At 46.0% G+C, this 21575-nt stretch overlaps 1 protein-coding gene across 1 annotated transcript in view; it reads left to right on the top strand.

The window, feature by feature from the left end:
* RBBP8NL (RBBP8 N-terminal like) overlaps positions 1-18880 on the top strand; it is a 37541-nt gene extending 18661 nt beyond the window's left edge. The window contains exons 9-13 of the mRNA XM_063120777.1: positions 1365-2154; positions 5016-5127; positions 10856-10917; positions 12107-12233; positions 18676-18880. Of these exons, the coding sequence (XP_062976847.1) occupies positions 1365-2154; positions 5016-5127; positions 10856-10917; positions 12107-12233; positions 18676-18806 (1222 nt within the window). The 3' untranslated portion in view covers positions 18807-18880. The remainder of the gene's footprint in view (positions 1-1364; positions 2155-5015; positions 5128-10855; positions 10918-12106; positions 12234-18675) is intronic.
* Positions 18881-21575: the final 2695 nt, after the last annotated feature.

The following is a 21575-nucleotide window of genomic DNA, read 5'->3' as shown; positions in this document are numbered from 1 at the left end:
GACAAATCCTGTCATATGGTCACCCTAGTCAAATGAGACCGGTGGGAGGCTCATCTGACTGAACAGATGGAGAGGGTGGGCTGCAAAGGCCTGTCCCTCTAAGCATACTCCAGACCATCTCTAGGGATGTCACGAGCACTCGACTGTAGGGTGACCATATGGAAAGGAGGACAGGGTTCTTGTATCTTTAACAGAACAGGGGAAAGAGGTAAAACTGCAGGAGCCCTGCCCTCTTGAACAGATACAAAAGAGGGCAGGGCTCCTGCAGCTTGAACTGTTGTGATGAACGGGGAATTTCACCAGGTGGTGCATGCATACAAAGGACACCTGCTGAAATTCCCTTTTCTGTACGACTGTTAAAGATACAGGAGCCCTGTCCTCCTTTTCATAGGGTCACCCTACCCGACTGGGTCTGGGAGTCCAGACCCCAGTCACTGAACTGCAGAGCACTTGTGGACCTGCTCAACTGAGAAGCAGGTCTGGCAGTCATCTGTCCCCACAGTGAGCCGCTATGCTCCATTTATGCCTGTAACGTTGGGTAAATGGCTTCTTTATGGCTGCCATTTGCACAACATTATTTTTATGTAACTCCTTGAGCCTCCATTTCTACGCAAATGGCAGCTCACTGTGGGGCTGGGTGGCTGCTCGATGAGGGTGTCTAGGGGGAGGCAAGCAACAGTGGAGGTTTGGCGAGCGCTCGCACGGACCTGATGGAGCTCATCCATCTCTAGGCCTCTTCTCTGAATGTTCAGCTTTCATTTAAAAGGGAAGGGGCAAGTTTCTATCCCCTATGGTTATGGTGATACATAGAAAAAATGGAACCCCTATTCTCTGCCCAATTGCTCAGAAAATAAGCCATTACAGAGCACAGCATTGGAACAATTAACAAATACTTGGTACCTGAATGTTTAATTACATTTAAACTGAAAATGTAATAGATTCAGGAGGACTGATTATATGAACCAGCCTTTCATTGGTCCTAGATTTGAGTTTAGTATTTCACCACACATAGCTTTAGTAGTATGCTTATGTTCTGTTGAACTAGTGAATGCAGGCTCCACACAGGTGTGTGTAACTTTATTAACAGAAGCTATATACAGCTCTCTAGCAGGGCTCCTAAAATGGGCTTACAGTAGGATTTCTCCTACTCCCAGTGCAGTGAGTTCACTGTGTCTGAACACAACATGGTATGGAGGATTGGGATTGGACACTCTGGTGGAGAACTCAGGTAATAGCTTCTCCACGTCAGTAAACTGTTAGCCTGGATGGAAAGTAGGCACTCAAAATGGAACATGCCCTGAGCCATTTGAAACTGTGCTTCTTGGTCAATATTGGAGCAGTGTTGACAGTGATGTTTGTTTTAGTTTTTTAAGAGCCAGCAAATCGGATTGCCACGAATTTGCTTCATCTTACGAGACACTGAAGTTTGCCACCCGAAAGGAGCAACTCTGCCTCCTCAACCAACATTTTGCCCTGCGCCATCTTGGACTCCAGAGTAACTCCAGCAGCAGGGAGGGTGGCTTCCCTCACCACTTACAAATGGCCAAAGAGGCGGGAGACAGAACGAGGTCACAAGATGAGTGGGAAGACCCGGCGGCCATCTTGGAACTGCCTGGCACCATGGTGTACCTGAAGGACCATCAGTCGGAGAACAGGCTCCAGTTTCTTAATCACCAAGAGAAGCTCCACGATTTATTGAGGCAACATCAGCAAGGGTGTCGAGCCAGAATGGCGGACAGCTTAGATCGCAATGAATGTCGATCACCCCCATTGGCAAGGGCTACCAAAGAGTGCAAAAAAGAGAGGACCTGTTTAGAAAATTCTGCTGATGGAACTCTAGGGAAATTGCTCTTGATCCATAGGGAAGACCTGGAGCAAGGAGAGAAGGCCGAGGCCATGAGGGAGTACCTCACAGACGCACCTCTGGACCTATCGGATTATGGAAGAGGAAGAGAAAACTTGAAGCCGGACTGCTGGCAACAGCCCTCCACAGAGCACAAGCCTGGAAGTCCAGGTAGAGAAAAGAATGACGACACGGCTCTTCAGAAAGCTTGTTTGTCCAGCTGGCTCCATGTGGCTAAACATCTCCATGGGAGCAACGAGTCAGAGCAACTCGCCATCAGAGCCAAGGAGAACGTAGCAGCAGCATTTCCGGTAAAAAAGAGATGTTTTTGTCTTAGGTTGAGAATGTAAGAACACAAGAAGTGCCATGCTGGATCAGACAGAGGGTCCATCAAGTCCAGCACTCTGTTCACACAGTGGCCAACCAGCTTTCGACCAGGGACTTACAAAGGAGGACATGACACAACAGCACCCTCCCACCCATGTTCCCCAGCCGTGGTGCCCACAGGCTTACTGCCTCGGATACTGGAGGTAGCACAGTATCCCTGCACCTTCCCTGTATGAGCAGTTATTTCTCATTTACATTTTTACTCTGCTTAAATGTGTTTGCCCTCCTAGCAACCCTGTGAGGTAGGTCACAATGAAGTTAGGTCCATTTCACAGTTTACACAGCCACCATGGTTTGCCATTGAGAATACACTTGCCAGCCAATCCCGGCTCCTGTGTTTTGCATGGGCTGTATCAATGCTTGCACAAAAGGAAAGTGAGCTTGCACAACCAGTCTTCCCTTCCCCTCCCCCCCTCCCACAGCCCCTTGTACCCCTCCAAAAGTTTCTCCAGAGGGACGGGGACGACGACCCCTTGAACATTACGGCTGTGTTGTACGGAACTACAGTGGGAGAGCAGAATTGCCCGAAATCAAGCAGAGGGATCTTAGTCCAACGGTTAGAACGTTTGTTAGAGGCTTAATACAGTTGATATTTCCCACATTAAACAGATAGTGTAGATTACTTATTCACATCTTTAAACACCCGTGGACACCATAGTGCCATTTTGAATGCCATGTTTCTTGGTAGAAAGGCTGAGTACAAATCAAATCAGTACATTCATTTTTTATTTTATATATGTAGCATTTTTATCCCGCCTTCTTTCCTCCAAGGAACCCAAGGCGGCGTACATAATCTTCCTCCTCTCCATGTTATCCTCACAACAACAACCCTGTGAGATAGGTTGGGCAGAGAGTCTGTGACTGGTCCAAAGTCACCCAGTGAGTTTCCATGGCCGAGTGGGGACTAGAACCCAGATCTCCTGACTCCCAGTCCAACACTTTAACCACTACATCACATCAATCAGAACCAATCAAACTGGGAATCCACAATATGCTACCCCACCATGGGTTATTGTGTTGTCTGAACACAATGTGTTTTCCGCAGGTTGGCTTGTTAAGCATGCAGTGTGGTTTATTTTTTCTTGAACAAGCCACCTTGAGAACCCGTGGCTTGTTGTTGTGTTGTTCAGGGTGGCTAACAAGCCATACTACGTGGTTAATGAGCAACCCCATTGAAAACGTGCTGCGTTCAGATAACGCAATAACCCACCCTGCAGAAAAACAGCTGCATTCCGGCAACACACCCTGCAGAAAAAGTGTTGCGTTCAGACTATACAATAATCCACGATGCAACAACTCATACTGGGTGGACCCAGCCTTAGAGTCCCTAAATACGGATATGGGTGTTCAAAGATGTAGGTACACCTTCTACACTTCTGCAGGAAATGTCTGTCTGCTGCATTAATCATGTCACCTTTGATTGCATGGGGTCATTATCATCATCATCATCATCATCATTATTATTATTATTATTATTTGCATTTGTGTAACACCCTATAGCTGAAGCTCTATGGGCGGTTTACATTCAGCCCGTGAGGGTCTGTGGTGCTCAGTTACTGAATCTAGTAGGATTCTCCCCTGCATTGATGCTTGTGCTTTTGTTGACTTTCCATCCGCCTTCTTTTCCGCTCCTGTGTAGAGACCCATCTCAGCCCCTAGAGGTAGGACTTGAACCCAGGACTCATGAACACATGCAACTGTCTTATATTGGGTCAGACCATTGATCCTTTGATGAAATCTCTTCATTGGCTTCCGATCCCATATAGAATTCAGTATAAGCTTCTTCTGCTGACATTCAAAGCGTGTCATGGTCTTGCAACTTCTGATCTTTCTTCTCTCATTTCACTCTACCATCCCCCTCGTACCCTCCGTTCTTCAAATGTTATGTTGCTGTCCCGCCCAAGAGTTTCTATCTCTCTTGCCCGGCTTCGCCCATTCTCTCTGGCTGCCCCGTTTGCTTGGAATGCTCTTCCAGAGCAACTACGTACCACGAGTTCTATTGTAGATTTTAAAACGCGTTTGAAAACTCATTTGTTTTCAATAGCTTTTGGTATTTTAGCTTGATCTACTGTTCTTATTACTATGATTATTCTCTTATTTCGGCGTTGTGAACCCCTTCCCCCCCCCTTCATATGTTTTAATGTGATTTTAGATTGTAAGCCTCTAGGCAGGGTATCGCTGTTTTATTTGTATATTTTGTACAGCACTAAGTACATTGTTGGTGCTATATAAAATAATAATAATAATAATAATAATAATAATAATAATAATAATAATCATCATCATCATCATCATCATCATCTGGCTAGCCCAGGAATGTCTATTGTAGTTGGCTGTAGCTTTCCAACGATTCGGAGAGGGGTCTTTCCAGCACCACCACCTGAGATTCTTTTAAGTGGAAGCAGTGAAGGCTGGTGTCTGTGACATCAGTGGAACAGTGAATCTGCTCCGGGTTTCACTCTGAACCAGTCCGAACTCTAAAGGAGCTCTCCAACCTTGGATAGCTCCTTTAGAGTTCGGACTGGTTCGGACTGAAACCTGGAGCGGATTCACCGTTCCACTGACGTCAGAGCCACCACTGAGTAAAAGACGAACCCAGGAGTTGCTACATGCACAGCATGTGCTCCACCGCATAGCTAGGGCCCTTCCCCATCTCACAGGATGTCAAACAGGAATGGACTGGTAGTGCAAGATGTCCCACCAAGGCTGAGCATTACTGGGGCCTGTAGGCTGGGTGGCAACCTGCAGCCTCTCTGGCCTCAACCTCCGCTTGTGATCTCTGCAGATCTCTTTCCTGCAAGAACTTCCCGTTTCCAAGCCAGCCTCGGGTGACGACAATGCTGAATCAGACACAAAGATGTCTTTGGCAACAGAGAAGCAAGAAACGGACCAACCGGGTAAGCTGGAGTAATAACTTGAGCTTTCAGAACGACAGGCCGAAGGAGCAGCATTTAGCTTTGTGAGTTGTAGGGTTGCTTTAGGACACGGGAAATGAATGCTATTTTGGAGAAGTTTTCAGGGGTCACATCCCAGTAATGAGTGGGGAAAAGGCAAAGGGGGCAGGCCAAAAATATACCCAAAACAGGCATTTTAGCCTTTTAGAATGGGGAAGCAAACTGTGTAAACGCTGGGAACCCACCAATCAGCTTTTGGGGGAAAGGGGGCAGGGCTTGGGGAAAGAGGCGGGGCCATCTTGGGAATTCCAAGCGGTGGATTTGGACCCCAAGTGGACTGGATTTGGCACACAGGCCTGAAGATCAACGCCCCCTGCCTAAGGACAGCAATTCCCAGATGGGTAGATGGGGTTAAACCTTGCAGAAAAGGAATTGAGAATACAACTGCCAGTATCATACTGCCTTTATACAAATCCATGATGCGACCACACTTGGAATACTGTGTACAGTTTTGGTCACCACACCTGAAAGACAATATTGTAGGGCTGGAAAAAGGGCAGAAAAGGCCAGCTAAAATAATTAAGGGGCTGGAGCATCTGCCCTATGAGGGAAGGTTCAACAGCTGGGATTGTTATCTAGGAACAAAGGAGACTAAGGAGAGACATGATAGAGGTGTACAAAATTACACATGGTGTGGAAAAGGTGGATGGGGGGGGGTTCTCCATCTCCCATAATATTAGAACCCAATGAAGCTGATTGGTGGGAGGTTCCGGACAAATAAAGGGAAGGACTTCTTCACACAGCGTGTACTTAAACTATGGAATTAGCTACCACAAGATGTAGTGGTGGCCACCAATTTGGATGGCTTCAAAAGGGACTTAGATAAATTCCTGAGGAGAAGGCTATCAATGGCTGCTAGTCCTGATGGCTATCTGTTACCTCCAGTATCAGAGGCAGTAAGCCCATATACATGGATGAGGAACGTGGGTGGGAGGGTGCTGTTGCACCCATGTCTTGCTTGTGGGTTCCTGGTTGACAGCTGTTGGCCTGTGTGTGAATGCTGGACTAGGTGGACCCTTGATCTGATTCAGCAGGGCCCTTCTGTTCTTCTTGTGTTCTTAGGTCCCACATTAAGCATTTCAGCATTACAGATTAGGGCCAGACTAGATGTGATGCAAGAGATCTATGATATAGGCCTTTTGCGGGGTTTAAAACTATTAACACAGCTGCAGGGCAGGGGCTGGATCAGGCCGCCGCTCTGAGGGAGGGGAGTTTAATCCTTTCTGATCATCCATTGTTTTGCAATTAAATTGTGCTGTTCCCCTCAAAGCCGTCCTTTGCCTTGTGGGGAGAACCGTACTGGTATGTTACCCGTCCTTGTAAGTTTTCCTTTGCATTTGGTCAATGGGCGACATGTTGCTCACCCCTGCATAATCCTTTTGAACAAACTGGGGGGCTGTTTTCACGGTAGCGGTTTGGCACTGCCTCCCTCTTCAACCTTGCACTTTTGCTCTCCTGGCGCCGCGTTGGGTAATCCCGGAGCCGAAGAGAAAGCGTGGGGTTTCTGGGCAGCCATCCGGGTCCTGGAGCCGCCCCCGCTGGCTTCCTGGTGGAAAGCAACCAATCGCTGGTCGCCTTCCACCAGGCTCCGCTCCCAGTTTTGCTCCGGATTGGCATTACACATTGGAAGTGCCGTGCTGACGTCACTCCCTTTGAAACAGTTGGGGTAAATCCCAGACTTTTTCAAAACACAGCATCACGGGGAAGCCCTGTGATGGCTGCAAACCTACGCCTGCGTTGTCTACCTGACAAGGCGCAGGTCTACAGCCACCGCAGGGCTTTCCCCACATGGAGACAGCCCCTGGGTCTCCTTTTTAAACTCTGATTGTAGCAGACAGTAGGCCTTTGATGCTCAACCGAAACCACCAGCCTCCTGTGTCTTTCCACCAGCAAAATTAGGAATATTTGGCATTAGCCTGCTGCCAGACTGCCCTGAACAAGCCTCACCCTGCCAAACTATTTGATCATCCATTCAGCCTGGTATTGTTTACTTTGAGTGGCAGTAGCCCTCTGAGGTCTTCCGCATCACCTGCCACCTGATTCTTTAACAGATGATGCCAGAGATTTAACCTGGGACTTTCAAAGCTGATGCTCTACCAATAGAAAGAGTTGTGAATGATCCCAGAACCCTGACAACTTGAAAACCACCCGCTTCTCCAATTTCTATGCCTTTAAGAGAAAATCCTTCTGTGTTTTCAAATTTTCACTACTTCAATGATGACTGGAAACATTGGCCATGGCTAGACGAGGGAGGTAGTAAAGCGACGGTCTCGCAATTTTATGATTGCACAATCATCGCTGTGGTTTACATGCAGCGTGCAACATCGCAGCTGCCATTTTTGTTTTTTAAGGAGAAGGAGCGCCCTCCCCCCACCCCACCCCTGATGGGCACAGAGCTCCTCAGGAGCTCCGTGCCCGGCTCCTGGTGGTTACACACGAGGAGCCGGGACAACTCGCGATGCCTGCCCACAAGTTCCGCGGTCTCAGGATCAGCCTGAGACTGTGGAAAAAGTGGTCTAGAAGGCCATAGCTAGATGGGGCAATATCCCGGAGAACACTCCGGGATCGCCCCTGTGCATTCACAGGACGCACAGGGCATCCTGGGAGCAGGGAAGGATGATTCTTCCCTTGGCCCGGGGGATCACCCTACTCATTTTTCCCAGTTTTTCTGCGGTCTTGGGATGATCCCGAGACCACAGAACATGTAGCCCACCATCACTGGTATGTCCCAGCTCCTCGCGAGTAACACAAGGAGCTGGGAACCGGGCACAGAGCTCCCAGAACTCCCATCGGGGGTGACGGGAGCACAAGGGTTTTTTTAAAAAAAAACTTACAATTTCGGTGGAGCGCTCGTGCACTCTTTAAGAAAAATAACTCCAAAATGGCGGCCGCAATGTCACGCGCCATGTGTAAATGAGGGCGACGATCTCACGATCATAAATTCGCGAGATCGTCACCCTCTGACCCTCTTGTCTAGCCATGGCCAAAGTGTAGGGCGAGATCCTGGGGAAAGGGAGGGATCATCCCTCCCTGCTCCCGGGATCCCCTGTGCATCATGTGAACACACAGGGATGATCCCGGGGCGACCCCAGGGATATCGCCTTGTCTAGCTATGGCCGTTGTCTTTTTTCCTCCTTCTGAGTGTTTCAGCAAAATGTCTTCTGTTATGAGAAAAATATACCTTTTCTCCATAAACAGAAAAGCCACTTCAATACACCAGCTGTACTGGCTGAGCTGGAAGGTAGAGCTGGCCCAGTTGGCCTGGTTTTTGTAAATGTCAGAGTGTTTTGGGAACACCGAGTCTAGACCAGAGTATCAGGATATTTCACTAGTAGGAAAGATTATTATTTTTAAAAGTACCTATGTGTTGATTTACATATAAGGAGATTTAATCAACGCAGAAAGATCTCTCAGATGATAGAATTCTGGGTGTGGGAAAAACACAAAGGTTTTATCGGGTTGCCGGTTGCATATTGACACAAAGCTCCAAAAGCAGCTTCGTGTTTCCTGGTGTACCTTTGGCACTTCTTCTAGAAGATTCCATGTGTGGAAACCGGAAGGCCTGTAATGCAGGATAGACCCAGGTATACACGGCCCATATTGGCCCCTGCATCTGTAGTCGCAATGTTGTTGAGTGATGATGTGTTATGGGCAGAAGTAAGCCCAAAATCTTAGTCACACAGCCGTTTTCAGGCCTTCCCCTTACATAGGGTGACCATATTTTGGAAACCAAAAAGGAGGACAACATGGCCGCCCCCCAAGGGGGCGTGTCCAGTACCAAGAGGGCATGCCCACCCGAACATAGCCTTGGTCACATGTCTGATTTTACAGCACACATTTAAGACAAATCTGTTCTACATAACATCTTAATGTTAAAATCACTGAAATAAAGAACAAGTGAGAGATTCAATGTATCTGAAATTAACTTCACTCACTCCTACTTTTGTAGGTTTTGCTGTACTTTGAAGCTTTTGCTATACTCTGTGTGTTACATTCTCCCCTTCCCTCAAATATCCTTTCTGACTGTATCTTCACTTATTGCAAGCTGTTGTTGTTGTTAACAGGGTTTGCTACAGGCCCCAGATCTGTTTCAAATTTGGTATGGCTAAAGCTCTACCTAAAAGCTATCATGGTGCCAACTTTCAGCTCTTTATCTTTAAAAATGACAGTTTAAAAATAATATTTTTAAAACCTCAATTTTTAAAAATTTCCTTAAAAATCAATGGATGAACGGTTTCTGTTTCAAATTTGGTATGACAAAAGCCCTTCCTAAGAGCTACCATTATGCCAAGTTTCATGTCTTTATCTTAAAAAATGATGGAGTTATAAGCATTTTTGTTAATTCCCATTAGAGCTGCTCTTCGGAAAAAAAATCCGGATTTCCCCTCCCCCTCCCGGATTTGCCATCAAAAAACCAGACAGATCCGGGCAAATCCAGTCATATGGTCACCCTACCTTACAGAAAGTCCTATGCTGGAGGAACTGGTCTCAGCCTTTGCCTCGAGCTAGACAGGTCCCTCCCCAGTGCTAAGAAGTTCCAGGATCTGTGCCATTTCTTTTGCCAGTTCTCTTAGCTGAGGCCTGTCTTCAGCTTTGCTTCTGTCTTCCTGGATTAGCTCAAGTTCACCTTTTGTTCTCCGGTAAACATCTGCATGCGAATCTATTCTTTTTCTTCTTCTTTTTAATAATAGTCCACCTGGCTCAAACCAATTAGCCCTTTTGTGATGTAAGTTTACGGTCATTACAAAGGTGGGTCCAATCACCCCAGATCAAAGGCATTCAAGAGGCAGCTGGACAACCCTCTGTCAGGGATGCTTTAGGGTGGATTCCTGCATTGAGCAGGGGGTTGGACTCAGTGGCCTTGTAGGCCCCTTCCAACTCTACTATTCTATGATTCTATGATTCTATGAACTCTTTTTTAATATTTTGGCTGTATTATTTTAAAAAGGAATTTCTCACTAAACTTTCTCCACATGAAGGACTCCACAGCTGCGAAGCTACTGCTTGTGTTCTTAGGATTTTCACAAGTTTGTTTGTTTGTGAAGTTCTGTGTCTTCTTGCCTTGGGCAAGAAAATACAAGTCACCTTTTGTTTTTATTTTGTCCTAGAGCTGGACTAAAGTGAGCAGTCCTTGGCAGAAGGGCTTAGAACTCTCCAGCTGGACAGACTACCTAGGGTGTGTCAAGAAGTTCGTCCTAGCTGGTGGCAGCCCAAGAAATTTCTTGGGGTAGAACACTTGTAGAGAAGGGCTCCACCATTAGGGGAGCCATCCCTCCTTCCAAATCTGTAGCAGAGGCCTTCTGCTCAGTGCCACCATGGCCTCATCTACACCAAGCACTATGAAAGAGGTCTGAAAGGGGTATCTAAAAGGCAGGAGCCACGCTACTGCTTTTGGGCGGTATTGAAGTGCACTGACAACTGTTGGGGCCCACTGACACATACCATATACCGCTTTCATAGTGCTAAATCCGGCTTGGTGTAGAGTAGGCCCAAATGTCTGGAATGTACTCTAAGACATGGACCTTCTAAGATAACTGACGTTTCATTTGTTAAAGTGTTTGGCTTTGGTTTATGCACGGTCATTGACTGCTTGGTTCTCAAAGACAGTTCCTGCGATACTGACTAATGTTTCATTTAGATCTGATCATTCACCTACCTTTGTGTCCTTTAGATGATGGAGATTCCGATTCAGAGAAAGAAGAGTCTGATGAGCCCGGTTCATCCGACAGCGAGGTCTGCTTCCTTTTTCGTATCCATTCTTCGGCCCATCCTTGCACCCCCTACTTAACTTTTACCCCCTACTCCATCCTCCCAATAGTCAAAGCTCTCTGGGTGGTTCCCAACAGCTAAAACCCTAAAATGCAAGACCATCAAATACAGATGATAAAATACAATATATAAAAAAATTAAACTACAATACAAAAAGAAAAAAAATGACCAAACAGAAGCTAGCAGCAGTGCAAAATTTAAAATACAATACCAAATTTAAAACAGAAACTGAAAAACTAAAATGCCTGGGAAAATGAAAAGGATTTCTTCATCTAGTGCTGAAATGAACACAATGTAGATACCAGGCAAGTCTCTCCTGGAAGCTCATTCCACACCTGGGGTGCCACAGCAGGAAAGGCCCTGTTCTTAGTAGCCACCCATCTCACTTCCTTTGGCGGAGGCCCCGGGAGAAGGGCTGCTGAAGCTGGTTTTAGGAAGCAGATCTTTAGAATACCGTCCCCAAGTGCTTCTCCAAAATAGAATCCACCCCTCAGACTGAAAACAGTTCTGCACTACTGTTTCGAAACCAATAGGACTGGACTTTAACCCCAAATAAGCTATGACTTACTTGGGGTTAGGTTCGAAAGAAGCTTCTGTTTGGTGTTTGGGAAATACACAAAGAGGAAAATGAAGTTTTCTGATTATTTATTTATTTATTACATTTTTATACCGCCCAATAGCCGAAGCTCTCTGGGCGGTTCACAAAAATTAAAACCACAGTAAAACACCCAACAGGTTAAAACACAATTACGAAATACAGTATAAAAAGCGCAACCAGGATAAAACCACACAGCAAAGTTGATATAAGATTAAAATACAGAGTTAAAACAGTAAAATTTAAATTTAAGTTAAAATTAAGTGTTAAAATACTGAGTGAATAAAAAGGTCTTCAGCTGGCGACGAAAGCAGTACAGTGTAGGTGCCAGGCGGACCTCTCTGGGGAGCTCGTTCCACAACCGGGGTGCCACAGCAGAGAAGGCCCTCCTCCTGGTAAATGATTAGGCCTGATTTGCCCGGGTTTCTGCGTTTAAACCTGATGATTGTTTTTTACCGAAGATGGAGAGGGAATAATGTCACACCCAAACCTTAGGGACATTTATCTTGCATGCATCAAAAGCTTGCCTGAACCATTTCCCCCTCCTAATTTGCATAGATGGTCGGGGTTTGTGACAATGAAAACCTCCAGGAAGTTTCCATGAAAGAAACGTACTGCTGCATAACAGAGAACATCGGGAGATCACAAATGAAGAGGAAAAGAGGACAGGATTCACGGACGAAAGGTACACACAGGAGGCTCAGAAATCTACATGGCAAGTCACCCTGTCACCCTCCAAATTTTATCCCCAAAATAACCGATATGCAGGCGATGCGATGCACGTAGCCTGAAATAAATTAGGTAACTTTGCACCCGTTTACGTAATCTGGATTCCTGCAAGCCTTGATAAAACAACACAAAATAACTGCGCTTTTTTTTTAAAAAAAACACCTGAATATTTATGTAGGAGGTCTGTAGCACTCACTATGACTGTAGTTTAGGCCATGAGCTTCATCAAACCAGCGTTACACTGTGCATTCACTGCGAATTACATGCAAAGGATTCTGATGTTTTCTCCTTTATAATCTGCTTTTATTGTGAAGTACTCCGATGCATCCTGCTGTGATGGCGCTGCTTCCCTAAAAGAAGCGCCGAAAATAGAATGGCGGAAAGAGCGACTCTTCTTACTCCCCCACAATCTGAAGGCTAATTTTAACATACTTCCTTGTCCTTCTCCGAGCGGCCACAGGGGGTGCAGGAGGAGGATTTTTAAACTTCAAATTAAACAAATGCTTACATCTGTGTAAGTTTTAAAGATAAAGATATCAAAATAGGCACAGTGTTAGATATTAAGGAGGGCTTTCAGTATACCAAATTTGAATCAGATTGGTTCATCCATTGATTTTTAATGATTTTTTTTTACATCCCCCCCACCCTCCCCAAACCCTCTTCCTGGTATGCAAAGGATCTTAGGAGCGCTGCCTAGCTAACAACAATGACAGCTTTACGCTATGGGGATAATTCGAGGGAAATGGGTACGTGGGATGAAGCTCCATGTAACAGTTATTGCCTCATTCTTGCAGCCTCATAACAAACCCATCATGTTAAAAACAGAGGGGGGATGCAACTAAATGTCCGGCAGAAACCTCTGTCTTTGAGTCTCTGCCAAACATCTAAAAACAGCAGCGGGAGGGTGCAATTTGAAGGGGAGAAGCAGCAACAGGGGGAGATGGGTGCTTAACCCACCCACCCAGCGGCCCCATATGCCACTTCTGCTACTCCAATGGTTTTTCTCTGGCCAGTGTTCTAAGGACACAGCTGGGGGGAAATAACTGGGAGGGAGGAGCGAGAAGGAGGAGAATGGGCTAGTGAGAAGGACAATGCAATTATCCCCATTACTCTTTAGATGTTCAACAAAGCCGGTCTCCGCCAGACGTCTCATTTGGCCTTGTGACAGACAGGATTTCACATCCTGTCCGTCAGAGATGCTATGTATTCTTTCAGACGGACTTCCCCAACCTGGAACCTTTCAGATGTGTTGGACTATAACTCTCATCAGCCCTAGTCAGCACGGCCAGTGGTAAAGGGTGATGGGATTTGTAGTCAAAAACATCAGGAGGGCACCAGATTGTGGGTGGCTGATTTCACATGTTTTCTGTCCCACCTTTCAGTGGCTTACAAAGGTTTTAAGACCAACAATAAACATGTAGGAAGCTGCCTTATATCACTGGCCCAGCTGGTATTGTCTACTGCAGCTTTCCCCGAACGTGGTACCCTCCAGACGAGTTGGATTGCAATTCTCATCAATCCCAGCCAGCAGGCCCGTCTGTATATCTGGGGGTGGGGAATATTCAGTGGAGGCTGGTGGCTCCAAAGTTAGTGGGGTGGTGAATCCACTCCGGGTTCCAGTCAGAACCAGTCGCAATGCTAAAGGAGCTACACCTTGGGCAGCTCCTTTAGAGTTCTGACTGGTTCTAGCTGAAACCCGGAATGGATTCTCTGCCCCCACTGAAACCAGAGGCACAAGTCTTCACTGGATAGGATGACCATATAAAAAGAAGGACAGGGCTCCTGTATCTTTAACAGTTGTATTGAAAAGGGGATTTCAGCAGGTGTCATTTGTATGCCTGCAGCATCTGGTAAAATTCCTTCTTCATCACAACAGTGAAAGTTGCAAGAGCCCTGATCCTCCTTGGCATCTGGTAATGCTAGGCAGGGCTCCTGCAGCTTGAACTTTTGTGATGAAGAGGGAATTTCACCAGGTCCTGCAGGCATACAAATGACACCTGCTAGAATTCCCTTTTCTATGCAACTGTTAAAGATACAGGAGCCCTGTCCTCCTTTCCATATGGTCACCCTAGCGGAAATCTTTTACCTTGCTAAGCCTAACAATAGGCACAACTCCTGCCTGTGTGAATTCAGGTCACCCCAGGAGGCTGCCTTGCCTTTCTAGATGTCCCTTTGGCCAAGTGATCAGAAGCAATAGCTTTCAGTGCCTTTCCCCTTTGTATACCCTGTTTCCTGTCTGCTGAAGTTTGACAAATTGCTGGTGCATTGGTCCATTTGAAAAAGAAAGGATGAGTGAAGTTAGGCCTGTTTTCCACACCCAGATCAGACATCCTCGCTTCTGCTGACTGAATACCACGCTGCGTAAATGTTTGTCCAAAGTCATACAGTTGGGTCGCGATAAGACACGCAGCAAGGAGTCCTGGGTCTTGGGGCCCAGCAGGGCCGGCTGCAAATAGTTAGCCAAAGCCGAGCTGGGGATGGAGTGGGAGGGGGCAGCCTTCACAGCACTTAACGTGAATAGGTGTAGTAGGTACACAGATCGTTATTTGCTTAGCCTTTCCTAAGAAATGTTGATTGACAAAGTCGATCAAATACTCCCTGCTTCGAGCTGTTGACCTGCAGGGAGAGCGACTTTCACATAAGCGGTGTTTATTTTTAAGCCGGGCCCCGGAGAGGTGGCAATCCGCTAACAATGGAATGTGTTGTACTGGTATTTCCTACAGGTGTGACCAAGCAGGAAATTGATAAGGTTGGGCATGAAAGCACCCTTGCCTGTTAGCAGTTTAAACACTTCTCCCGCCCCGAACGCCACTACCCCTGGCTCTGTTTGTACAGTAAAAAAAAGTGGGGGGAGGCCACTGTTGACCAAGAGAGAGGGGGGGAGAGAGAGAGAGAGAGAGACTGTTGTCGCCAAGGCTTAAAAAAGAGGCCTTGTTTGACAAGTTTCTGTTCCTGTCCCCATGCCTTTCTGACATGCCTGATGAACCTGGACATAAAATGCTAAAAGCTCCTTTTTCTAGCTGTACCCAACAGCCTCAGCCTTCCCATTACAAGGTGTTAAATTGCCGGCACAAAGGAATTGATCGTGGCAGCCATTGGTAGACATAGATCTTTTGCATTGGCCTGAGCCAGGGTGGCCAGTTATCAAGGCCGGCACTACCATTAGGCCAACTAGGCAGCCGCCTAGGGCGCAGACCTCAGAGGGGCGCAGTACTGCCCTTTAAGGGTCACAGTTTTATACAAATTAGCCGTTTTAAGCAAAACCATAATACATTTAGCAGTTTCAAGTTTTGTGCTTTTTATTTTTTCTACAAAACATCTGTTCTTAAAAAGCGAAGTTGGCCATTTTTGGAGTGTGAGTGTGTGTGTGTGTGTGTGTGTGTGTGTGTGCAAGTAGCTCGCCTTGCTTAGGGCGCAAAATAGTCTGGCACTGGTCCTGCCAGTTATACATCTCCCCACCCCACCCCAAAAAGAGGACAAAAGAGGACAGTGATTTGCACAACACCTGCACATGGTAATGCAAAAGCATAGATGAAAAATTAGAAATAATCACTGTGGGTATACAGGAAGCTGTCTTATACTGAATCAGACCACTAGTCCATCCAGCCCAGCATTGTCAACACTGACTGGCAGCCATGGCTCTCCAGGGTTTCAGGCAGGATTCTTCCCTAGCCCTTCCTGGAGATGCCCTACCTGTGACCCATCCCTGTGAGCAGTGATCCCTTTCTATAGATTATATTGTCATGCAATACGTCTCACTCTAGTGGTGAAGACTGGGATCAAATGATCTGTGCGTTGCCTTTTCCACCTGCAGTCCATGGCCAGGTGCTACTGCCATGACACAGGCTCTGAACACCAGACCCGGCCGCGGCTACTCCCTGCTCAAGCCAAGCACCACCGCTTGATACGCCTGAGGCAAGGGATAAAAACCACCTTCCTCCAAACTATGTGGAGAAAGGGGTTAAAATGGAGAAGGGATTTTAATATATATAATAATGCGCTGTGAGTTATATCTGCTGAGGTGAATGATTGTCAGAGTGGGTGCTAAATGTGTAAACTTAAGATGATAAATGCCAAACAGACACGTGGGATTTTGGTGGTAATTTAAAAACAAAACAATCAAAAATTATTTTTAAAAGTTCACAAGCTTTGTTTCAACTAACAACATTTAAAAACCTTTTTGAAACCTTTCATCCAATCCTTTCACTCATTCACATTCGCGCTTTCCTTTTTCTCACGCAATCACTCTTGAACTTTCTTTATTATCAGTATTGATTGATATACATCCACTACGTGCACACCACACCCTAAAGACACCACTCACTACACTGACTCTCAAATTTCCCAGACCTTTACCATAAACACAGAGAGCACTACAGACTCTAAGAGTACCTAACAAAGTCTCCCCGAAAAGTTTTCTCAATCCCCTCAGTCATTCCCTTATATATCACTCCTCCCCCCTCCCAAGACATTCTAACTCCGCCCACTCAGGCCAACATTCTAAAATCCACAGACTTACAAACTGCAGACATACATTTGGAATTGACTTGTGGGGTGTAACGCCACAGCTACCTGTGGATGAGTAACTTCAACAGCCTTGCTGCTCTCACCTTCTTACATTTTCTTCGGATGCTTTATCTTTAAACGGACTTGCACTGGACAGCCCTTCCAATAGAGGACGTGTTCAAATCAAGGACTGCCCTCTGTAAAGTAGGACATGTGGCCACCCTAGCCTAGACCAAAGTGTTCGCTTGGAGCAATGAGCAATTTTAAGCCTGTCCTGTCAGTGGTCAACTGCACCTGGTCCTTCCTCCTGATGCCGCTGGACATAGGAAGCAGCCTTATACGGAGTCAGACCTTTGGTCCATTTAACTCAGTATTGTCAACAGATCTCTTCTTGATCATTTCCTCTTCATCACAACACCCTAGTATAGCTAGAGTGACCAGATACCGAAGAAGACAGGGCTTTAACTGTTGTGATGGAGAGGGAATTTCACCAGGTTCCCCATATATACAAATGACACCTGCTGAAATTCCCTTTTCTATACAGCTATTGAAGATTCAGGAGCCCTGTCCTCCTTTCCATATGGTCACCCTTTTCCAGTCTGCATTTAGTCTTTAAAAATCATTAGCTGCTGATTGTGTCTGTGTCTGTGTTTAATTGTAATAATACACAAAGTAAATTACATTATGCATTGTAATTACACATGAACATTACAGTTTTAATAGTGTAAAAGGAGAGTTTTCCATTCAGCTCTGTATGGGCTATTCAGTTGACAGGGTTGGTGAGCTTTTGATAAGAAACTACCTCATTCCAAAATCAGTGCACACTTACGCAGTTTCTGTGAAGAGATTACCTCATAGCTAATATTATCCACTGCCTCTTATATTAGGGCTCACCATCTTAATTATCTCATTGCTACTCGATATTCGTAATATTATTATTATTATTATTATTATTATTATTTTAAAAAAGGCTGAAACGTACACTTTTCAGGCTAAAACTAATTAATTTGGAATCATACCTTTGAGAAGACAACTCCTTAGTCAAAATTCACTCACTAAGTTTCACTCACTCAAAATTCACTTAGTTTGCTTTTTTTAAAATCTATTTTAAAGTGTTTTATTCCATTTTTATTTTATTTTATCTGGTACACCACTCTGAATTTTTCAATGGGGAGCGGTATATCAATATTGTAAATAAATAAGTTGACGTGAATATTTTTTCTAGGCATCTATATATTGAGTCTTTTGAAGCTGACATCTCATACAATGTTTCTTGCTCGTTAAATGATAAGCAAAAATGTGAAGTACGCTTTTGAACCCAAATTACTCTTTGATCCAAGCACTCTTCAAATACTTGAAAGGTTGTCACACAGAGGAGGGCCGGGATCTCTTCTCGATCCTCCCAGAGTGCAGGACACGGAATAACAGGCTCAAGTTAAAGGAAGCCAGATTCCAGCTGGACATCAGGAAAAACTGATGTCCAGCCGGAATCTGACTTCCTGTAACTTCAGCCCGTTATTCCGTGTCCTGCACTCTGGGGTGATCAAGAACAGATCCTGGCCCTCCTCTGTGTGCCAACCTTTTAAGTATTTGAAGACTAGATACAGAAGAGGGCAGGGCTCCTGCAGCTTTCACTTTTGATAAAGAGGGAATTTCACCAGTTGCTGCATGCATACAAAGGACACCTGCTGAAATTCCCTTTTTTATATACAGTTAAAGATACAGGAGCCCTGTCCTCCTTTTCATAGGGTCACCCTATTTTATTGTGCTGCATCTATTAACTTATATCAAAGGCAGTGAATGAGATTCGAGACTGAAATGGGACACACAGAGTGGTTTCCCAGAATGCACTGCTGTCTGGCTAATGCCTAGGTTTATTTTCCTCTTCACAGCCCATAAGAAGACATCACGAGGTAGACAGAATGGCAAAGCAACCCAGGTCCCAGCTGACTTACAAGAAGCTACAAATGAAAACACAAATCACAGCTCTGCTCACAGGGACAATGACAACGAGGAGACATAGCTCAGGTGTGCTTTCTCGCCCGGACAAATCCTACAGCTGGAACCGCTGTCAGATGTTTCTGCGTTTCATAAGAAGATCTGGCCACAAAATAACTCTAGTTAGTTCTCATTGATCTTAACAAGGATACACAACCGTCTGTATCCCCACATGACAGATGGGGACATCTCTGAAGCATCACTGAGGAATAAGAGCTCCTAGTTGCATGCCCAACGGAGGCTTTTCTTAGGCCGTGGCCACCCTGTAAGAGTCCCAGGGCCAGAAACAGCCCAGCGATCTCCTTGGCAACTTTTCCATCTTCCTCCCTGTGATTCGACAGTGGGAGTTTTCCTTGGCTGTGCTAGATGGGGGCAAGAACATTAGAACACTCCTATAGGTGGTGGGACCTGCTTATAGAGTAGCAATCGTTGGTTCCTTCCCAGACATACTTCGGGTCCTACCACCCACCCCACCTGGAGGGTAACAAAGGGAAAGGCATTAAAAACAGAATTCTGGGTTTCGGTAAGCTAAAAATGCTGTGGAACAAAGAACATCTATATATTGTTATATACTCAGTTTTATTGTACAGAAATGCTGCATTGATTAAATCTCTGCATAGTTTAATTGTGAATCGTTGAGAGAACTCTTTTTTTAAAAAAAAAAATCTTAAGAATTCAGTGCCCGGGAAGGGAGGTTAGAGCTGATCCACATATATCTTCCGTGTAGGACTAACACAAAGCCTGCCTTTAGATCAAGGATGCTGAGACAGAATTGAGGGGGGTGGAAAAGACCTGTCATCTCTTCACTGGCCCAACTGTCAGGTGGATCTTTTACCAGTGCTTGGGCCAGGAACCAAACTTCGCAGTACATGGGCTTTCCTGGTCAGGAAAGCCCAGCACAGGGAAATCCCTGTGGTTATCTGTGGTTGGAGAGAATAGTGGGGATCCCTTTCCAACGACAGGTAGTGGCGGGGCTTGCAACACAGAGGGGGTGGATTAAGCCCACAAGTGAGAGGTTTTGCACCTCTGTCCCAGATCTTGATGTGTAGGGCAACCAGGATGATCAGGGGGTCTGGAAACAAAGCCCTATGAGGAGAGACTAAAGGAACTGGGCATGTTTAGCCTGGAGAAGAGAAGGTTGAGGGGAGACATGATAGCACTCTTCAAATACTTAAAAGGTTGTCACACAGAGGAGGGCCAGGATCTCTTCTCAATCCTCCCAGAGTGCAGGACACGGAATAATGGGCTCAAGTTAAAGGAAGCCAGATTCCAGCTGGACATCAGGAAAAACTTCCTGTTAGAGCAGTATGACAATGGAATCTGTTACCTAGGGAGGTTGTGGCCTCTCCCACACTAGAGGCCTTCAAGAGGCAGCTGGACAACCATCTGTCAGGGATGCTTTAGGGTGGACTCCTGCATTGAGCAGGAGGTTGGACTCGATGGCCTTGTAGGCCCCTTCCGGATCTACTATTCTATGTGTAGCAATTGCCTACCCAGGTTTGTCAATCCATGGATGTGGATTTGGTCACCATGGATGACTATGAGCATCTCAGTTTAGCTGCCGTCTTCTGGACAGGAATTTTGTAACAAATGAAGCCCTCCTTAAATGGCAAGGCAGAGGAAGAGGGGGCAGTATTCGAGGAAAGGCATATTCTCCGGCAAGCTCTAGCCTACAGCAAGCAGTTCACACTAGCCTGGGGTGGGCCAAACCAGGCCTCCAACTTGATTGGTGAGGACACATTATCCTTTGGGACTGAGTGGGTTGAATTTTCCTTCTCAGTCTATCTACACTGTTAGGAGAACAGTTCAATGGTTCTGAGCCCTCCTTCCTCCTAGCACAGAAGGACGACAATATTTGGGTCCCATCTGTCTCTTGGGTCCGTTCCCTGAATACCTTAAGAGGGCTACAAACACAGTTATGGAGGGGACATTTGTACTGAGCAATCACTGGTGCATTTAGGTCCTTTCAGACTCAGGGTCAGGGACAGCCCTACACGAAGCAGGAGGGTGCGGGCACAGCAGGAGGCGGAATTTGGGAAGAGTGGCATTTTTCCCCTCCAATAGCTTTGTTGCTTTTTGGTCCTGCCAGCTGCCTGCATGGCTGGCCATGCAGGCAGCCAGAAGGACCAAGTATCAGCCACTTGCTCGCCCACGTGCCTCCCACCCGTTTCTTGGTGCATGTACACTTGCCTGCCTCACCAACGCAACGCCTGTAAAGTATTTCCACCTTCAGGAGCTGCACGGGAGGTCCTGGAACGTCCTGTCCTCACGGAGGCACCATGCATCTCCTGAAGATGGAAACACTTTATGGGCAGCTTACTGGCGAGGCAGGCACGTGTACACATACCAAAGATACTAAACTGGCAGGCGAGCAGATCGGGCAGGAGGGGCGGTAGGTCTGCTCAGGATGTAATGGTCTTAGTGTGGTTGCTTTTTAGAAGGTAATGCGAGTTACACCTCTTCCTTCAAAGTTTGGTTAGCATCTAGAGAAGCACAGATTTTGTGAAATCTGTTCTGTCTGTGTTTTGCAGATTGTCAAGTGTCTTTTATTCTGTTGTCCGCTCATTGTCAGAGTCCGATTTTTCTCCATTAACCAAACTTACATTTGCATTGGAAAGTGCACATCTGCCCAAATTTACACTTGCACAAATCCCCCGCAAAATGTGCAGATCCACACACACCCCAAAATGCATATTTCCACACTTTAACATGGGGGGTGCATTTTCAGACAGTCTTTTTAAAGAGGGTTCTTATTTTTTGTTCAACTACATTTGGGGGCAGTTCTAAAAAGCAA

The sequence above is a fragment of the Elgaria multicarinata genome, chromosome 1 (genome assembly GCF_023053635.1).
Source record: "Elgaria multicarinata webbii isolate HBS135686 ecotype San Diego chromosome 1, rElgMul1.1.pri, whole genome shotgun sequence".
Classification (NCBI taxonomy): Eukaryota; Metazoa; Chordata; class Lepidosauria; order Squamata; family Anguidae; genus Elgaria; species Elgaria multicarinata.
The sequence above is the reverse complement of the archived record's forward strand: the minus strand, read 5'-3'. Positions and strand labels throughout refer to the sequence as shown.